The sequence below is a fragment of the Notamacropus eugenii genome, chromosome 5, assembly GCF_028372415.1.
Source record: "Notamacropus eugenii isolate mMacEug1 chromosome 5, mMacEug1.pri_v2, whole genome shotgun sequence".
NCBI classification, from domain to species: domain Eukaryota; kingdom Metazoa; phylum Chordata; class Mammalia; order Diprotodontia; family Macropodidae; genus Notamacropus; species Notamacropus eugenii.
In genome coordinates this window covers 24,060,051-24,074,012 of record NC_092876.1, presented here as the reverse complement: position 1 = coordinate 24,074,012, position 13,962 = coordinate 24,060,051, and the positions used below count along the sequence as shown (strand labels likewise).

At 49.0% G+C, this 13,962-nt stretch overlaps 1 protein-coding gene across 2 annotated transcripts in view; it reads left to right on the top strand.

The window, feature by feature from the left end:
• The first annotated feature begins 216 nt into the window (after window positions 1–216).
• Window positions 217–13,962, top strand: part of LOC140503628 (sialic acid-binding Ig-like lectin 8) — a 40,631-nt gene continuing 26,885 nt past the window's right edge. The window contains exons 1-6 of one of the 2 annotated variants that reach the window (XM_072607770.1): window positions 217–305; window positions 386–766; window positions 2,038–2,088; window positions 3,704–3,962; window positions 6,183–6,297; window positions 6,480–7,246. In XM_072607770.1, the coding sequence (XP_072463871.1) occupies window positions 242–305; window positions 386–766; window positions 2,038–2,088; window positions 3,704–3,962; window positions 6,183–6,297; window positions 6,480–6,554 (945 nt within the window). In that variant the 5' untranslated portion in view covers window positions 217–241 and the 3' untranslated portion in view covers window positions 6,555–7,246. Of the gene's footprint in view, window positions 306–385; window positions 767–2,037; window positions 2,089–3,703; window positions 3,963–6,182; window positions 6,298–6,479; window positions 7,247–13,962 lie in introns of those variants that run through there. The other variant, XM_072607771.1, reaches the window with a different exon arrangement.

The following is a 13,962-nucleotide window of genomic DNA, read 5'->3' as shown; positions in this document are numbered from 1 at the left end:
TCATTTATTATATAAACACCCTATTCCACAAAACACCCAAAACCTCAGCCTTTGTAGATTTTTCTTCAACACTGGTGAATTTTGAATGTTTCCTGAGCTGGTCCAAGACAGAAGACCCTTCCTCACCCAATCCAAGTCAGTCTGGGCTGGTGAAAATTGGTTATTTCTCTTATGAAATTAGTTATCTCCCTGTTTGCATGCTTCAGCTTCCTGGACGGAAGAAACTAAGAAGCAAGCAGATATGTCTGAGGTCTGGCTCTCTCCTATGCTGCAGATGCTGCTACTGCTGGCCTTAATCTGGGAGGGTGAGTGGAGCTGGATCACAGAGGGGATAGGGTGAGGAGGACAGATTGGAGATACTGATCCAGGATCCTTCTGCCCCTAGGGTATCTGTGCCAGATTGCAAGATATGAAGTCCAGAAGCAGCCTGACGTGACCGTACTGGAGGGGATGTGTGCCCGGGTACCCTGCAACATCTCCTCTCCTCTGGAACACATCCCTAAGGTCTCCCCAGGATATGGCTACTGGTTTAGGAAAGGGAAATATAAATATGACAAGCTTGTGGCCACAAACGACCCGAATCGGGAGATAGAAGCAGAAGTGCAAGTTCGATTCCACCTCCTAGGGAATCCTGGAATGGCCAACTGCTCCCTGAACATCCCAAAAGCCAGGAAAGCTGACAGTGGACAATATTACTTCTGGATGAAGAGAGAGGGTCAAGTGAACAGTACTCACCTGAAACTTCTGGTTTATGTGAATGTGACAGGTTAGGAATCACATCCCAGGAAAGGGCCCCAAGGTAGGAGGAAGGGGAGCCTCCATGGAGATTAGTATGGGAGGTCCTTCAGGCTCAGGGTCCTATGTGGAGGAAACAAGGTGAGAGGAGAATATGTGGGGGGAAAGTACTCAGGGAGAAGGGCAAAGGCAAGAAAGGATGTGGAAGTTATGCTCTAGATACCATAGATTGGTAGAAGGATGGAGAGGAAGATGATGGGCTCAGCTCCGTGAGGAAGCAGAAGTCAAGGCAAAGCTGAGAAGGGTTGTGGGGTGGGCTAGAAAAAGCAATATATTTACAGCTCCCAGAAAAGTTGGATTCAAGCCCCTGACCGACTATGGCCTGGGGAAAAGCTATTACATAGTTGCACCTCTCTGAGCTCAGTTTGTCCAAATGTAATATATGAGAGTTGGACCGTATTATGTCTAATGCATTTTCTATGTAACCTCATGAAACGCTCCATGAAGAAGTCAGGTCATAAGGATGACAGGGGATGCCCAGAAAGCTAGTAAGGAGCAGGGGCATGAACGGAGTCCTATTATGAGGGGGACACAGTAGGAACCTTAGGGTTGGGGTGGGTACCAGCATCTGAAATGACACTTGAGGCCTCATTCCCCTCCCCAGCCCATGGCTCAGTGTCTCTCTCCTCTCCAGACATGATCCAGAAACCAGACATCTCTATTCCAGAGATGTTAGAATCGGGGAAGCCAATGACTCTGAAATGTACATTTCCTTGGGTCTGTGGGGAAAACAGTCCTTTCACATTCTCCTGGATAGGGGCTGCCCTCTCCTCCAAGCTACAAAGCTCTGGAGCATTCTCCCCCTCAGAGGTCTCCTTTGTCCCTGGGCATGAGCATCATGGCACCAATCTCACCTGTCAGGTGACACTTACTGGAGGCCATTTGAGTACAGAGAGGACTGTCCAACTCAATGTGTCCTGTGTGCTGGGGCAGGAGACCTGTATCTCCCAAGTGAGGGCATGAGGGAGGGGGGCATTAAGAGCCAGAGTGGTCGACTCAGCCTGGGAAACCAGATGCCTTTTTCCTGGACAGTGTAGGGAAAGCTACCTCCCAGCAGAGACATGGCCTAGGATTTCCTATTTTATCTCGTGTGCCAAGGTCAGTCAAGTAGGCTTAGCCTAGATGACCTCTGAGTTCCTTCCACTCTGATGTTCTGTGGTTCTGGAATTTAATCTTTTCCCTGCCTGATGGTGGGCTGGGCAGAGAGCCCCACCCCCAGCCAGCCTGGTCCTTCTCTTATAGATGCTGTGCAGAATGTGACCATCACTGTGGCCCTGGACAACAGGACAACAGGTATTAGCAGGGCCTCTAGTGGAGGCCAGGGAGGGGATTCTGGAGCTTCAGTTGCTACTCTGTGGGTGGGTGTGGATGTCAAGGAGAGGAGGGAGACAGGAGAGACAGGGACTCACTCTGCAGGCCCACTTACTGTTTGGTCTGGACTACCTCTCCCCTTGGAAGTACATCAGATCATGTTTGCTCATGACTTTAAGGGTTAGAAACCATTTTTCCCCCAACAGTCCCATGAGATGAAAGCAGGAGAGTTCTTATCCCCACTTTCCAGATGAGAAAGTTGAGGCTGAGAGGTATGAGCAGGGTCAGATCAAGTTCACCCAGATCCCCAGCACCAGAGAGGTGTGAACTCTAAATATAAAGTCTAATTTAGTGACCTCTCCACTGTACCAGGCTTGGGCTGACAGGGACAAGTCCCAACCTGGGGTCCAGTTCCCAGGGAAGTGCTCTATCCATTGGACCTATCAAAGTTTCCCTGTTGGGGAAGCTGACCTGGCTCTCTGCAGTTCAAGCCAAATGCAGAGGCTTTGCTACCTGGGGTATTAATGTTGATTTCAGAGCTGGTCTGGGGGTTTTGAGGGGCTTGTGTAGGAGGAGGCTATGGGGGATGGGTCCAGGAGGTGCAGGCAGTGGGGGACAGGAGTCTGGGCCATCCAGGCTAAGCCTTGAGCATTCAGTCAGGGCAGGTGTATTGTGGGCCTGAAGGCCCCAGGGCTGCTGAGTGTGAGAAAGTGGATCCTAGTGGTGATTACAGTGGGCTGTCAAGATGTAAGATTTCCAAGCTCATAGTGAGGACATTTTAGTCCTCCCCAGAGCTCACTCTTTCTTTCCTTCTTTCCTTCCTTCCTTCTTTCTTCCTTCCTTTCTTTCTTTCTTTCTTTCTTTCTTTCTTTCTTTCTTTCTTTCTTTCTTTCTTTCTTTCTTTCTTTCTTTCTTTCTTTCTTTCTTTCTTTCTTTCTTCTTTCCTTTCCTTCCTTCCTTCCTTCCTTCCTCTTCCTTCCTTCCTTCCTTCCTTCCTTTCCTTCCTTCTTTCTTTCTTTCTTTCTTTCTTTCTTTCTTTCTTTCTTTCTTTCTTTCTTTCTTTCTTTCTTTCTTTCTCTTCTTCTTTCTTTCTTTGTTTCTTTCTTTCTTCCCTTCCTTCCTTCCTTCCTTTCTTTCTATTTTTTTAAAGAAATATTATGTTTCGATTAATGGGGTACAGTGAAAGGGAAGAAGAAAGAAAGAAAGAAGGACAGAAAGGAGAAAGGAAGGAACAAAGAAGGAAGGAAGGAAGGAAAAGAAGAAAAAGAAAACCCCATCTGAGGCAAAGGCAGGAACACAGCCCAGGCTGAATGTGCCCTGGTAGCAGGAGAGGGCAGGGGAGGCCTCCATGGTCTGGGGAGTAGCCAGGGAAGATGCAGGGCAGGGAGAAGGGGTCAGGAAGCCAGGCTGGGCTGGGCCTGGGGTTTCCTTCCTGCCTGGGGTCCTGTCCTCTTCCACTTGCCCCTTCTGGTGGGATATTGGAGGAGTCACACCTGCTAGAAAGCTCCCAGGTCTCTGCTGGGTACAGTGATGGGAACCTAGGGATCTCTGAAGTCCCTCCAGGTTCTCACTCCTGGGACCTCCTAATCTTTTTCAGGTTTTGTCCCAGGAAACAGCTCAGTTCTTGTGGTGCAGGAGGGACGATCCCTTCACCTGCTCTGTGCTGCCAACAGCAATCCCCCAGCTACACTGAGCTGGATCCTGGGGGACCAAACCCTGATCTCTTCTCAGCCCTCAGAGGATGGAGTCCTGCACCTGGATCTGCCCACCTGGCCCAGCAGATGGAGGCAATTACACCTGCCTGGCTCAGCATCCTCTGGGCTCCAAGCAGGCCTCCCTAAGCGTCTCTGTGCAGTGTGAGTGTGAGGGGCCTGGGCACCATGGGGTGCATGTGTCCTGGTGGGGAAAAGAGAGTGTCACCCACTAAGGGGGGGCTCCTGTATCTTCCCACAGACACCCCAAGGATATTCAGTCCTTCTTGCTCCTGTGTCAAGAAGGGCTTGTTCTGTACCTGTTCTGCCCAAGCAGAGCCAGACCCCTCCTTGTGCTGGTGGGTAGGGGGGGAAGTTAGTGGAGGGCAGTAGCAGCAGCAACACTTTGCAGGTGAGATCAAACAAGTCTGGTCTATCGGTCTGCAGTCAAGACAGCACCTTAGTCCCTACTGTGAGGGAGGGACAGTCTCTGTCTGGCTGCTGCCAGGTAAGAAGGTTGGGGCACCTGGAGGAAGGGAGAGCTGTGAGGAGGCTGATTCAGGGAGCAAGTGGAGGCCAGAGGAGAAAGGTGAGGCTACAACCTGTTAGGAGCTGCTCAGAGAGGCCAGGCAGACATCCTGGGAAGAGCCTAGTGCAGGTGTCGGGAGTCTGATCCACAGACTGGAGTTTGAAACACACCAGCCTTCATCTCTTCTTCCTTTACCAAAGGAGAAAGCAGACTGCAGATTCCCATTAAGGTTTGCTGAAATCCCATAATGCTTTGTTTTCAGTGTTCCCCTAATCTACTAATGTAGTATCAAAGGATTTGGGATGCACACCCTCTAATATGTGAATTAATACCAGGCCCAGTGGAACTTTGGAATTGTCTTGCCACCCACCACTGCCTTAGACAAATGTGTCTCCTACTGGGTGCAGGGAGTGGGAGGGGCAGGGAGGGAGAGGTCCTGCTCCTTCCAGGAACCCACTAAAAGAATGAACAGATATGATTGAGCCTCTCTCCCTAACATATCAAAGGCCATAGACTATGTAAGATGTGGACCAATGTCCTGATTTATTTTTAGAGGGGACGAGAACAGACCATACAAAGCACAGGGCAGTGAAGTTGACCTCAATTATTGGAAAGTTTGAGGATAGAATATTAAAGGGGTGGTTGGTGAACTTTGAGAAAGGGAAGGTGTGATTGCAAAGAGTGGATAGGCTTCACCAAGACCAGGCCCTGACTAATGAACCTTCTGTGTTGGTTTGATATGGTTCTCACCTGGCCCATGGGAAGAATGTCAGAAATACAATGTAGCTCGACTCTTTAGCCAAGTGAGGGATAGATAATTCATCTCAGTCTCATGGAGAATAAGGAGAACTGAGGATTGAAGCATACCAGAATTGGTCATGGAAAGGGGGGAGGTCAGCTCCCTGGCCTGGAGTTAATGGAGGTTGTGCCCTTCCACATGACCCACCCTCGATCAAGAATTCACTTGTTTCCTGCTTTAAAATTAGAGCTTGACTTTAGTCCTTCCAGCCTGTGGCATCTCTCTCATTTTCTGAGAGGGTTCAAAGACCCCAAGAAGGCATTCTGAGTGCCATGTGCCACTTCCTTTATCTCCTGGGGATCCAATATTGAATTTGTCAGGGTGTGGAACTTGAATCTCTGGGGGTAGATATATGCTGCCTTTCCATCTATCTCCTCACCCATCTTCTGTGAAGTCATGTCAACCAGTGTTTATTAAACACTCACCAATTCCCTGGAGGATGGGTGTATGTGTAGTGGTGATGGGGTGATCGGTTCCTATGGGGTCAGGGCTGTTGAGCCCTTGGGAGGGCTGCTTTTTCCACTTTTTGTTTGCCTCTCACCCAGTCTCATCTGGGGCTCCAAGAAGGTATAACATGGAAGGGGCCACACTCTGGTCAAACTGTCTCAGCACATGGGCATCGAGGCAGAGGATGATGAGAGGCAGAAAGCCTGGAGTGGGTGAGGCAGCAGAATGAGTGCTAGGTTGGTTCTGGGAGAAGCAGATGGTGGGGGGCAGCCCCCATAGTGTTCGGACTAGAGAGCCTCTGCTAAGGTCATGCCCATGTGAATTATGGTGGTGGGGTCACAGTATCCCTGACTTGTTCAGTTCCTAATCACAGAGGCCCCTAGACCCAGGCAGGAAAAGGTGTTGAAGGCCATTATCAGAGCCTGGACACCTACCCTGTACTCACTGGGCTGGACTCCCTCTCCCACCCTAGAGAAGGCCTGGCAGCCCTGGGTCTTGGGAATTCAAGCAGGGCGCTGTGGTGAAGTGAAATGGCCTCACGGCTAGAGGAGACTGAGGCCTGAGGGACAATGGGCCCCCTCTAACCAGGCCTCATCCTTCTCCCCCGCAGCCTTCTCTGTCCAGAAGAACAGCTCTTGGCCCCTGGTGCTCATAGTGCTCCGAGGAGCCCTCATGGGTGCTGGCTTTCTCCTCACTTACAGCCTCACCTGGCTCTATTACACCAGGTGAGTGTGTCTGCCCTCTGACCACACATCCATGGCATTCCATGCCCCTCACTCCCTGCCAAATCCCTCCTCACTGTTCTTCCCAGAAGTGGTCCCTGGGATCAGCCTTTACCCCATACCACCTGGCCTTACACCCTTGACTCTTCCAGCTAGGATCAACACTGGGCTTGTTCCTTCCACAGGAAACCCCTAGGGAGGGAATAGCCACCAGCTGCAGAAGAGATCCAGTCATCTCTGTGATTGGTTCCTGGCCTTGAACCCACCCAGACCTGCCTCCTTCCCCTTCCACGCAATGACCCCCAGTTCTGCCCTCAGAGTACCAGCAAGTCAAGTCTGACCCTGCAGCTGCAGAACCAGTCTCTGGGACTAGAGAACAGTTCTCAGGTTCCCTGGGTCTCCTCTTCTCTCTCTGAACAGCCCCAGGCCCATTACCCAATTGGCCTATGACATGATCTCCAGGTCTTTCCCCAGCCTGGGCTCTCTCCTCCGAATCATCCCCAGATGATAACTGTTCTTCCTGAATCCTGGTGCCCACAAGTGATCCCAGTTTTCCAGATGTGGTGGATCAGAGCCAGGCCCACTGGACCACCCTCTCCTTCCTCCTAGACCCAGGGCCTCTTCTTAAGCAGGCTAAGATTGAGTTAGTTCCTGGGGCTGCCATGTTTCTCAGCTGAGTCTCCATGGGCTTGGAGTCCTCCCAAGCATCCCCAACTAGGCTGGACTTCTCATGCTCAGCCCTCTCAGCCTCCTCTCTCCCAGCTCAGATCCTTAGGGCCTCAGACATTGTCTATCTCTAGTGTCATCCCCAGGCCTGCTGACCTTCTGACCTTGCCCTTGTCCTGTGGTTTGGGGTCAGAGGGTTGGTCCCTGAGCCAGGAAGGCACAGCTTCAGAGACAACAGTGGGACCTTCCTACCATGTGACAACAGGCTAATAAATGGTTTAACATCTCTGAGCCTCATTTTCTTTATGCATAAAATGGAAAGAGAAGCCCCCAAGGGCCTCCATCCCTGAGTTTCCATGAAGTGTCACTGGGATAATGTCTGTTTCCTGTCTTCTCAGACAGCTTCAGAAAGGTGAGTTGTCATGACAGATTTAAGCAAAGCCTCCTCCTCAGGCAGCCTCTTGGGCTCCCCCTGCCCAGGACACACTGCCATCTCTGCAACCTCCTAAGGCCCTTAATTTGCACATTTCTGAGACATTTGTCACCCTGTGAGTTTGCCCATCTAAGAAATCTGAGGGAAAGGCTGACTCCTTGCCAGGCTGTGAGCTCCCTGAGGGTTGAGACTGGTTCCCATGTAAACACTGGGGCTGAGAAGCAGGCTTGGATATAGTAGGTGCTTAATATAGGACTGTTCACTGGAGATGAAGCTGGGCCAGCACCCTCTTCCTGCCCCAGCCCAGACTCCCAGCTTCCCTCTAATGCCCAAGTGAAAAGCCCACATCAAGGTCCTTCCTTGGGCCTCTGGAGCCTGGCCCTCTCTCCTACCTATAGATCCCTCAGAGAAGGAGCCCCTGAGGCCCCAGCCCATCTGTGTTCCCACTCCTGAGCCTCCTCTATCTGTCTTTGCTGACCCCATTGCTCCCCACGTCAATGTATGAGCTGGGCAAGAGCACCCCTGAGAATGAGGGGAGGACAATGCTCCCTGTGGACTATCACCCTCAGGCCTCAGCCTCTCTCTGCCTTTCTATCCTTGGCTTGGGGTAAGGGAATGTGGAACAGGAAATCAGTGTTTGGAGATGGATAAAGGAGGTGAGTGTGCACAGAGAGGGAACATCTCTGCTGCTTCTGAAAAAGGGTGGGCACCCCTGGAGGTTTTGGGACTATGAACCAGGAGCCAGGCACCAGTTCTAGTCTTGTGGAGAAGAAGGAGAACTGAGGATTGATGCAGACCAGAATTGATCATGGAAAAGGGGGCCAGCTCCCTGACCTGGAGTTATTGCCCTTCCACATGCCCCCCTCAGTGATTCACTTTCCTCCTGCTTTAAAATCAGGGCTTGACACTGTTCCTGCCAGGCTGTGGCATCTCTCCCCCTTTCTAAGATGCTTCAAAGGCCTCAGAATGGTTTATTGAGTGCCATATCCTGCTTCTTTCATCACCTGGGGATCTGAGATCAAATTTGTCAAGGTTTAATACTTAAATCTCTGGAGGCAGACACATGTTGGCTTCTCATCTATCTCCTCACTCATCTTCTGTGAAGTCATGTCAGCCAGGGTTTATTAAATACCCACCAGATACCCAAGGGATGGGTGTATGTATGTAGTGGTGATGGGGTGATCAGGGAGGGCTGGCTCCTGTGGGGTAAGGGCTGCTGTTCCCTTTCTGGGTTCCAACTCTCACTCAGTCTCACCTGTGACTCCAAGAAGCTATAGCATGGACAGGGCCACACTGGTCAAACTGTCTCAGTAGTCAGGCTAAATGAGGTTAAGGGTGACTGAGAGACCTCAGAGGCATGGGTGTGTTAGGGGGTATCTATCTAAAGCATGTGAAGACTTCCCCTGGAGGAATGGGAGAAAAAGGACAACTCGTTCCAATGACCGTGAAGGCAGCTAAAGCAAGGACAGGGGCTGTGGAGGGCTGGGTTGGACATCAATGATGCCAAGGTCATCCATGGCATCTTGGCCCAGGACCCTGGTATTTGTGTCATCAAGGCAGAGGATGGGTGAGAGAAGAAAGTCTGGAGTGGATGAGGAAACAAGAGTGAGTGCTGGGGAGGGTATAGGAGAGGCAGATGGTGGAAGGAGGCCCCCATAGTGTTTGGGCTACAGAGCCTTTACTGAGGACATGCCCATAGTGATTATGGTAGGGTTACAGTTCCCCTGCCTTGTTCTGTCCCCAGTCTGAGCATACAACAACCCCTAGAGCCAAGCAGGAACAGGTGTTGAAGGCAGTTATCAGTTGAAGGCAGTGCATTGGGCTGGTCTTTGTCTCCCACTCCTTCAGAAGGCCTGGCAGCCCTAGGCCTTGGGACTTCAAGGAAGATACTGGGGTCCTGAGAAGGAGTGAGGCTGAAAGGGAAGGACTGAAAGGGGGATATGACCCCCCTCTAACCAGCCTCTGCCCTTCTTTCCCACAGTCTTGTCTGCCCAGGAGAACAGGTCTGGGTCCCTGGTACTCATAGTGCTCCAAAGAACCCTTATGGGGGCTGGCTTTCTCCTCATGGCTTCACTTGGCTCTATTACACCTGGTGAGTGTGTCTGTCCTCTGACCCACAAGCCCATGGCATCCTATGCTCCTCACTCCCATACCACCTGGCCTTATACCCCTGACTCTTCCAGTTACCAACACTAGGCCTGTTCCTCCCACAGGAAGGCCCTAAGCAGGTAGCAGCCACCAGCTCCAGAAGCCATCAGTCATCTCTGTGATGGCTCCTGGTCTTGAACTTTGCCCAGACCTGCCTCCTGTTCCTTCCATTCAATGGCCTCAGTTCTGCCCTCAGGGACCCACCAAGTCAAGTCTGACCCTGCAGCTACAGGACCAGCCTCTAGGACCAGAGGACAGTTCTCAGGATCTCCTTCTGAACAGCCCCAGTTATGGCCTATGGCATGATCTCATAGATGTAAGGAATATGTCCTTACTGAAGGACCTGCTTCCCAGGACACTCCAGAGCCTCAGCAGCCCTGGCCTCAGGTGTGGGGGAGCACCCTCAGTTGGGCACAGAGCATCCAGGGCCACACTAGATGCAGGATGCTTTCTTGGAGCCATTTTCTCCTAGGGTGACTTTGGCATGTTGTATGGGCATGTTCCTGGGCCTCAGTTTCCTCATCTGAAATAAGAAGACACTGTGCCCTTCAGCAGAGGACCTGGAGACCTAATGCATCATAAGAATCCCAACATACACAGGGGGGCCTGCTCTCACAGGTGCTTAGATCTGCATTCATAAAAGGAAAGGCAACTTTTGAGGGATTAACAATCACTTTAATGAAGTATAGGTATCAGAGAAAATCAAAATTTCAGAGAAAATACAGAGAAATTGAAAGTCGACAGATATGCTTCCAAACCATTACATACTTGCAAAGTTACCAGAGAGGGAAGTCTCAACTTCTGGGTTTTAACCTGGGACTTTTTACTCACTTCCCAGAGTCTCTCTGGCCAAAGAAACACTTCCAGTCAATAAGCTCTGAAGTAAAACCTCACCCTCAGAATATTTATACCCTTTTTTGAACCAGAGGGCATAACCCTCTGACCCAATGCCTCAAAAAACAAAAGATACTTGGGGCCCTCCTAGAAGACAACTCCTCTAATCAAGCTTCCCACAATGGGCAGGCCCATCAATGGGTGGGAAAGATCCTCCTTAATCATATTATTCAATTTTTATTAAAACAAAAACAGCAAAACGTTCTATTTTCCTTACCATTACACCACGGAAGGAAGGTCACTAGGTTTCTGAACACTGGGGGTAGGTGGGTGCGAAGTGAGGTCCTGTTCATTCCAGGACTCCCTGCTGTTCTCCTTCTTTGCCACTAGAATTTGGCAGCTCCCCTCTGTTTTCCATGACCTCAGTTTCCCCACCCCCCATCCCATCACTCCATGTGAAACCCAACAGCTTCCCCAGAACTCAATTCCCAGAGACGTCACTTGGAGAGGTATCAGCCTCATACAAGATTTCCCACCCTGGTGGGGATCATCCCTAGAATGGGGTAGAATTCCATTGGCTCCATTCAGGAGTTCCCAGCACCCCCATAGCAGGCTTAATCAAAGGGAGTCCCTGGAGGAGGGGTATCCTATTACCTGGATAAACCTGGCAGGGCAGCAGATGCAGCGTGGAGTGAGTTGACAATACACTTTCTGTCTTCTATAAAGGCAGGCTGTGGGAGGAATTTGGCACTCTACCCTCAAGAGGGAGAGGAGGCTGAGGTGACCTCTTCAAAATTCCATTTCACATACCCAAGCCATGATTCCACCAAGCCCAAATTCAGGCCTGGGGAATCTGCTCCCCAAACATTGTTTGGTGTATTGAATTTGAAGTTTTTACTTGGAAACAGAATTAGCTCATTTCCAGGTCACTGCAGATGGGAACAAAAGATGTCTTGTGCGAGCACCAGTGGTGCATCAAAACATACTTGATATAGGACAGCCTTCATTTTAGCCTACAAACAATACAAAGACTGCAAAGCAATGAAAACAGTCTATAAACTATTGATATTAATAAGCTTTCTATTTCCAGTGACTCTCACTTTCCACACTCCGACTGGACTTAAGGGCATAACTTTAAGGGTTTAGGGATTTTCTAGTCAACCTCTGATATTTTCATATGAAAAATGGTTATCAATAACCAATAAGTGAGGAGGTGAGGGAGAGACTCAGAGCTCTCCCCTGTTCTTAAGGACATTGTAGATAATAAGACTGGACTTCCTTTCCTGTTCAAGGATCTAACCTGGTAGAAGCTCTCCCACTCTCCTCAGGTTTGGGTGTGGCATTGATCTTTTGAAATGGTAGCCTAAACCTATGGGGCTTCTGGTAGAGAGATACTTTCTCTATGTAAGAGATACCCAGTCCTTCATTTCAATTTAATCCATCTCTAATCAGGTTAACCAATTAGATGTTATTGCTCCTTGATGGACCACCTACTGTTTTGAAGGATATGTAAAGTGTGAGTCTACCGCTATGATTGTCTTTGGCCTAAAAGAGAAGCCAAATGACCATCTTTTTACTAATAACCTGCTGACCTTATTAATAAAATGATTATATTACCCAGAAACTCTGTCTTTCTAATGATTTTAAATGTCACTCTTTAAATGTCTCACCCTTCACCCTATGGGTCAATAAAGGCCTCTTGCATTAGAGTCTTAAGTTAGAAACTGGATGATATGGGACTGACCTAGAAGAGAAGTGAACTTGGCATGGTTAGGAGGTAACATCCTTCCAATCAGATCTGGCGCCATTGGACAACTCATGTTAACAATGGAGTGCTAAGTCCTGACTTAATCCTCTCCATTATCACTCTGTCTCTGGCTCTTCCTCAAGCCTCAGAGCTGGAAGGACCCTTAGAACATGAAACATCAGACTTAGAAGACCCTCCCAGGAATCTGAGCACAGGACCTTAGAACTGGATAGAACTTTAAAACCCTGCTCAAATTCTCCCTTGGTAGAAAAGAGTACAGCTCTAAAGGGAAGGGATTCATCCACAATTGCCCAGTGAGTTAGTGGGAGAATGATGACCCAGTTTAATCCACATCAATGCCAATCAACAAGAATTTACTTATAGCCAGTTCCTTTTCAGGCACAGTTCTGAGTTCTGGACATATAGAGGTAAAATGATACAGTCCCTAAGGCTCCTGAGAAGTTTTCTTCTGCAAGGTACAAATCAGATGTTGCTAGTATATCAAATCAAGAACATGCTCAGTCATTTTGGAGAAGAGGACTCTGGTTTGACCTCAAGGGTAGTGTGTTCCCAAGAAACTGAGGTTCCAAAAAGCTCAATGGAAGAACAAAGAAGAATCAATAGAAATGAAGGAGGGACAGGGTTGTCCTGAATGGCTGTGAGGGAAGTGGGATGATTGTTCAGGGGAGGGAAATTTGCCCTAGGCAAGATATGATTGAGGAAAGATTCAGTCAGTCCACCCATCAATCCACAATTCTTTCATAATGCTAGGGGCAACTAAGTGGCATACTGAACAGAGCCCTTGACCTGGAATCAGGAAGGTCTGAGTTCAAATTCAGGCTCAGACAAACTATGTAACCCAGGGCAAGTCACTTAACCTCTTTTGGCCTCAGTTTCCTGATCTGTGAAGTGTGGATAATAAGAACACCTGCTAACACTCTCAGGGTTGTTCTGAGGATCAGATGAGATCCTAATGGTAAAGCTATTGGAACCCTGCCTGGTACATTGTGGAGCCACCTTGCCAAAGGCTTTTTATGCCATCTGAAGGATACAGTCCTGTTTCCTAGGAGCAGTGGGGAACCAACAAAGTTTCCTGAGCAGGGAAATGACATGACCCTATCTGTGCTTCAGCAATAGTAATTTGGCACCTGAAGGGAGGGAGGAGGCCATGAAGGGAGAGAGAACAATGAGCAGGTGCATGCAGTGATTCAGGGAAGGGTGGAGGAGGCCCTGAATGCTGGGGGTGGCTCCAGGAGGTGAGAGGAGAAGGTCCCATGAGCTGTGGCTGAAGTGAAATGGACATCAGTATCCATGAGTACAGAGAGAGACACATGAAGAAATTTGATATTGACTGTGTCTGCAGAATGAATATGAAATTACATATAAATATACCAATAGCTAACTATATAAATGTACATATTTGAACACGTATACATACATATTTTATGTATATGTACACATATATAAACACACACATATATTTAAACATCTTTACATATTTATACACAGATGCTTTATTTCTTCCTCGTTGGAATATAATCTCATTGTGACCAGTGATCAATTCATTCTTTGTATTTGTACAGCCAAGGATATAGTAGGCCTTTATTAAAGACTTATTGATGGATTGGGGCCCTCACTACTTCCCTGAGCCCTCTGCCCACCTTTGGTTAGCTCTCACAGTCAGGTAGTCTTTCCTCACAAACCTAAGTTGACCTCAGGGCTCCTTCCATCATCTCCTGCTGCTTTTGCCTCTGGGGTGAAACTGAGTAAGTCAAATCCCATTTGCAATGACTGCCCATAAATTACTTGAAGGACATTGTCCTCTCCCTCATAGTCTTCC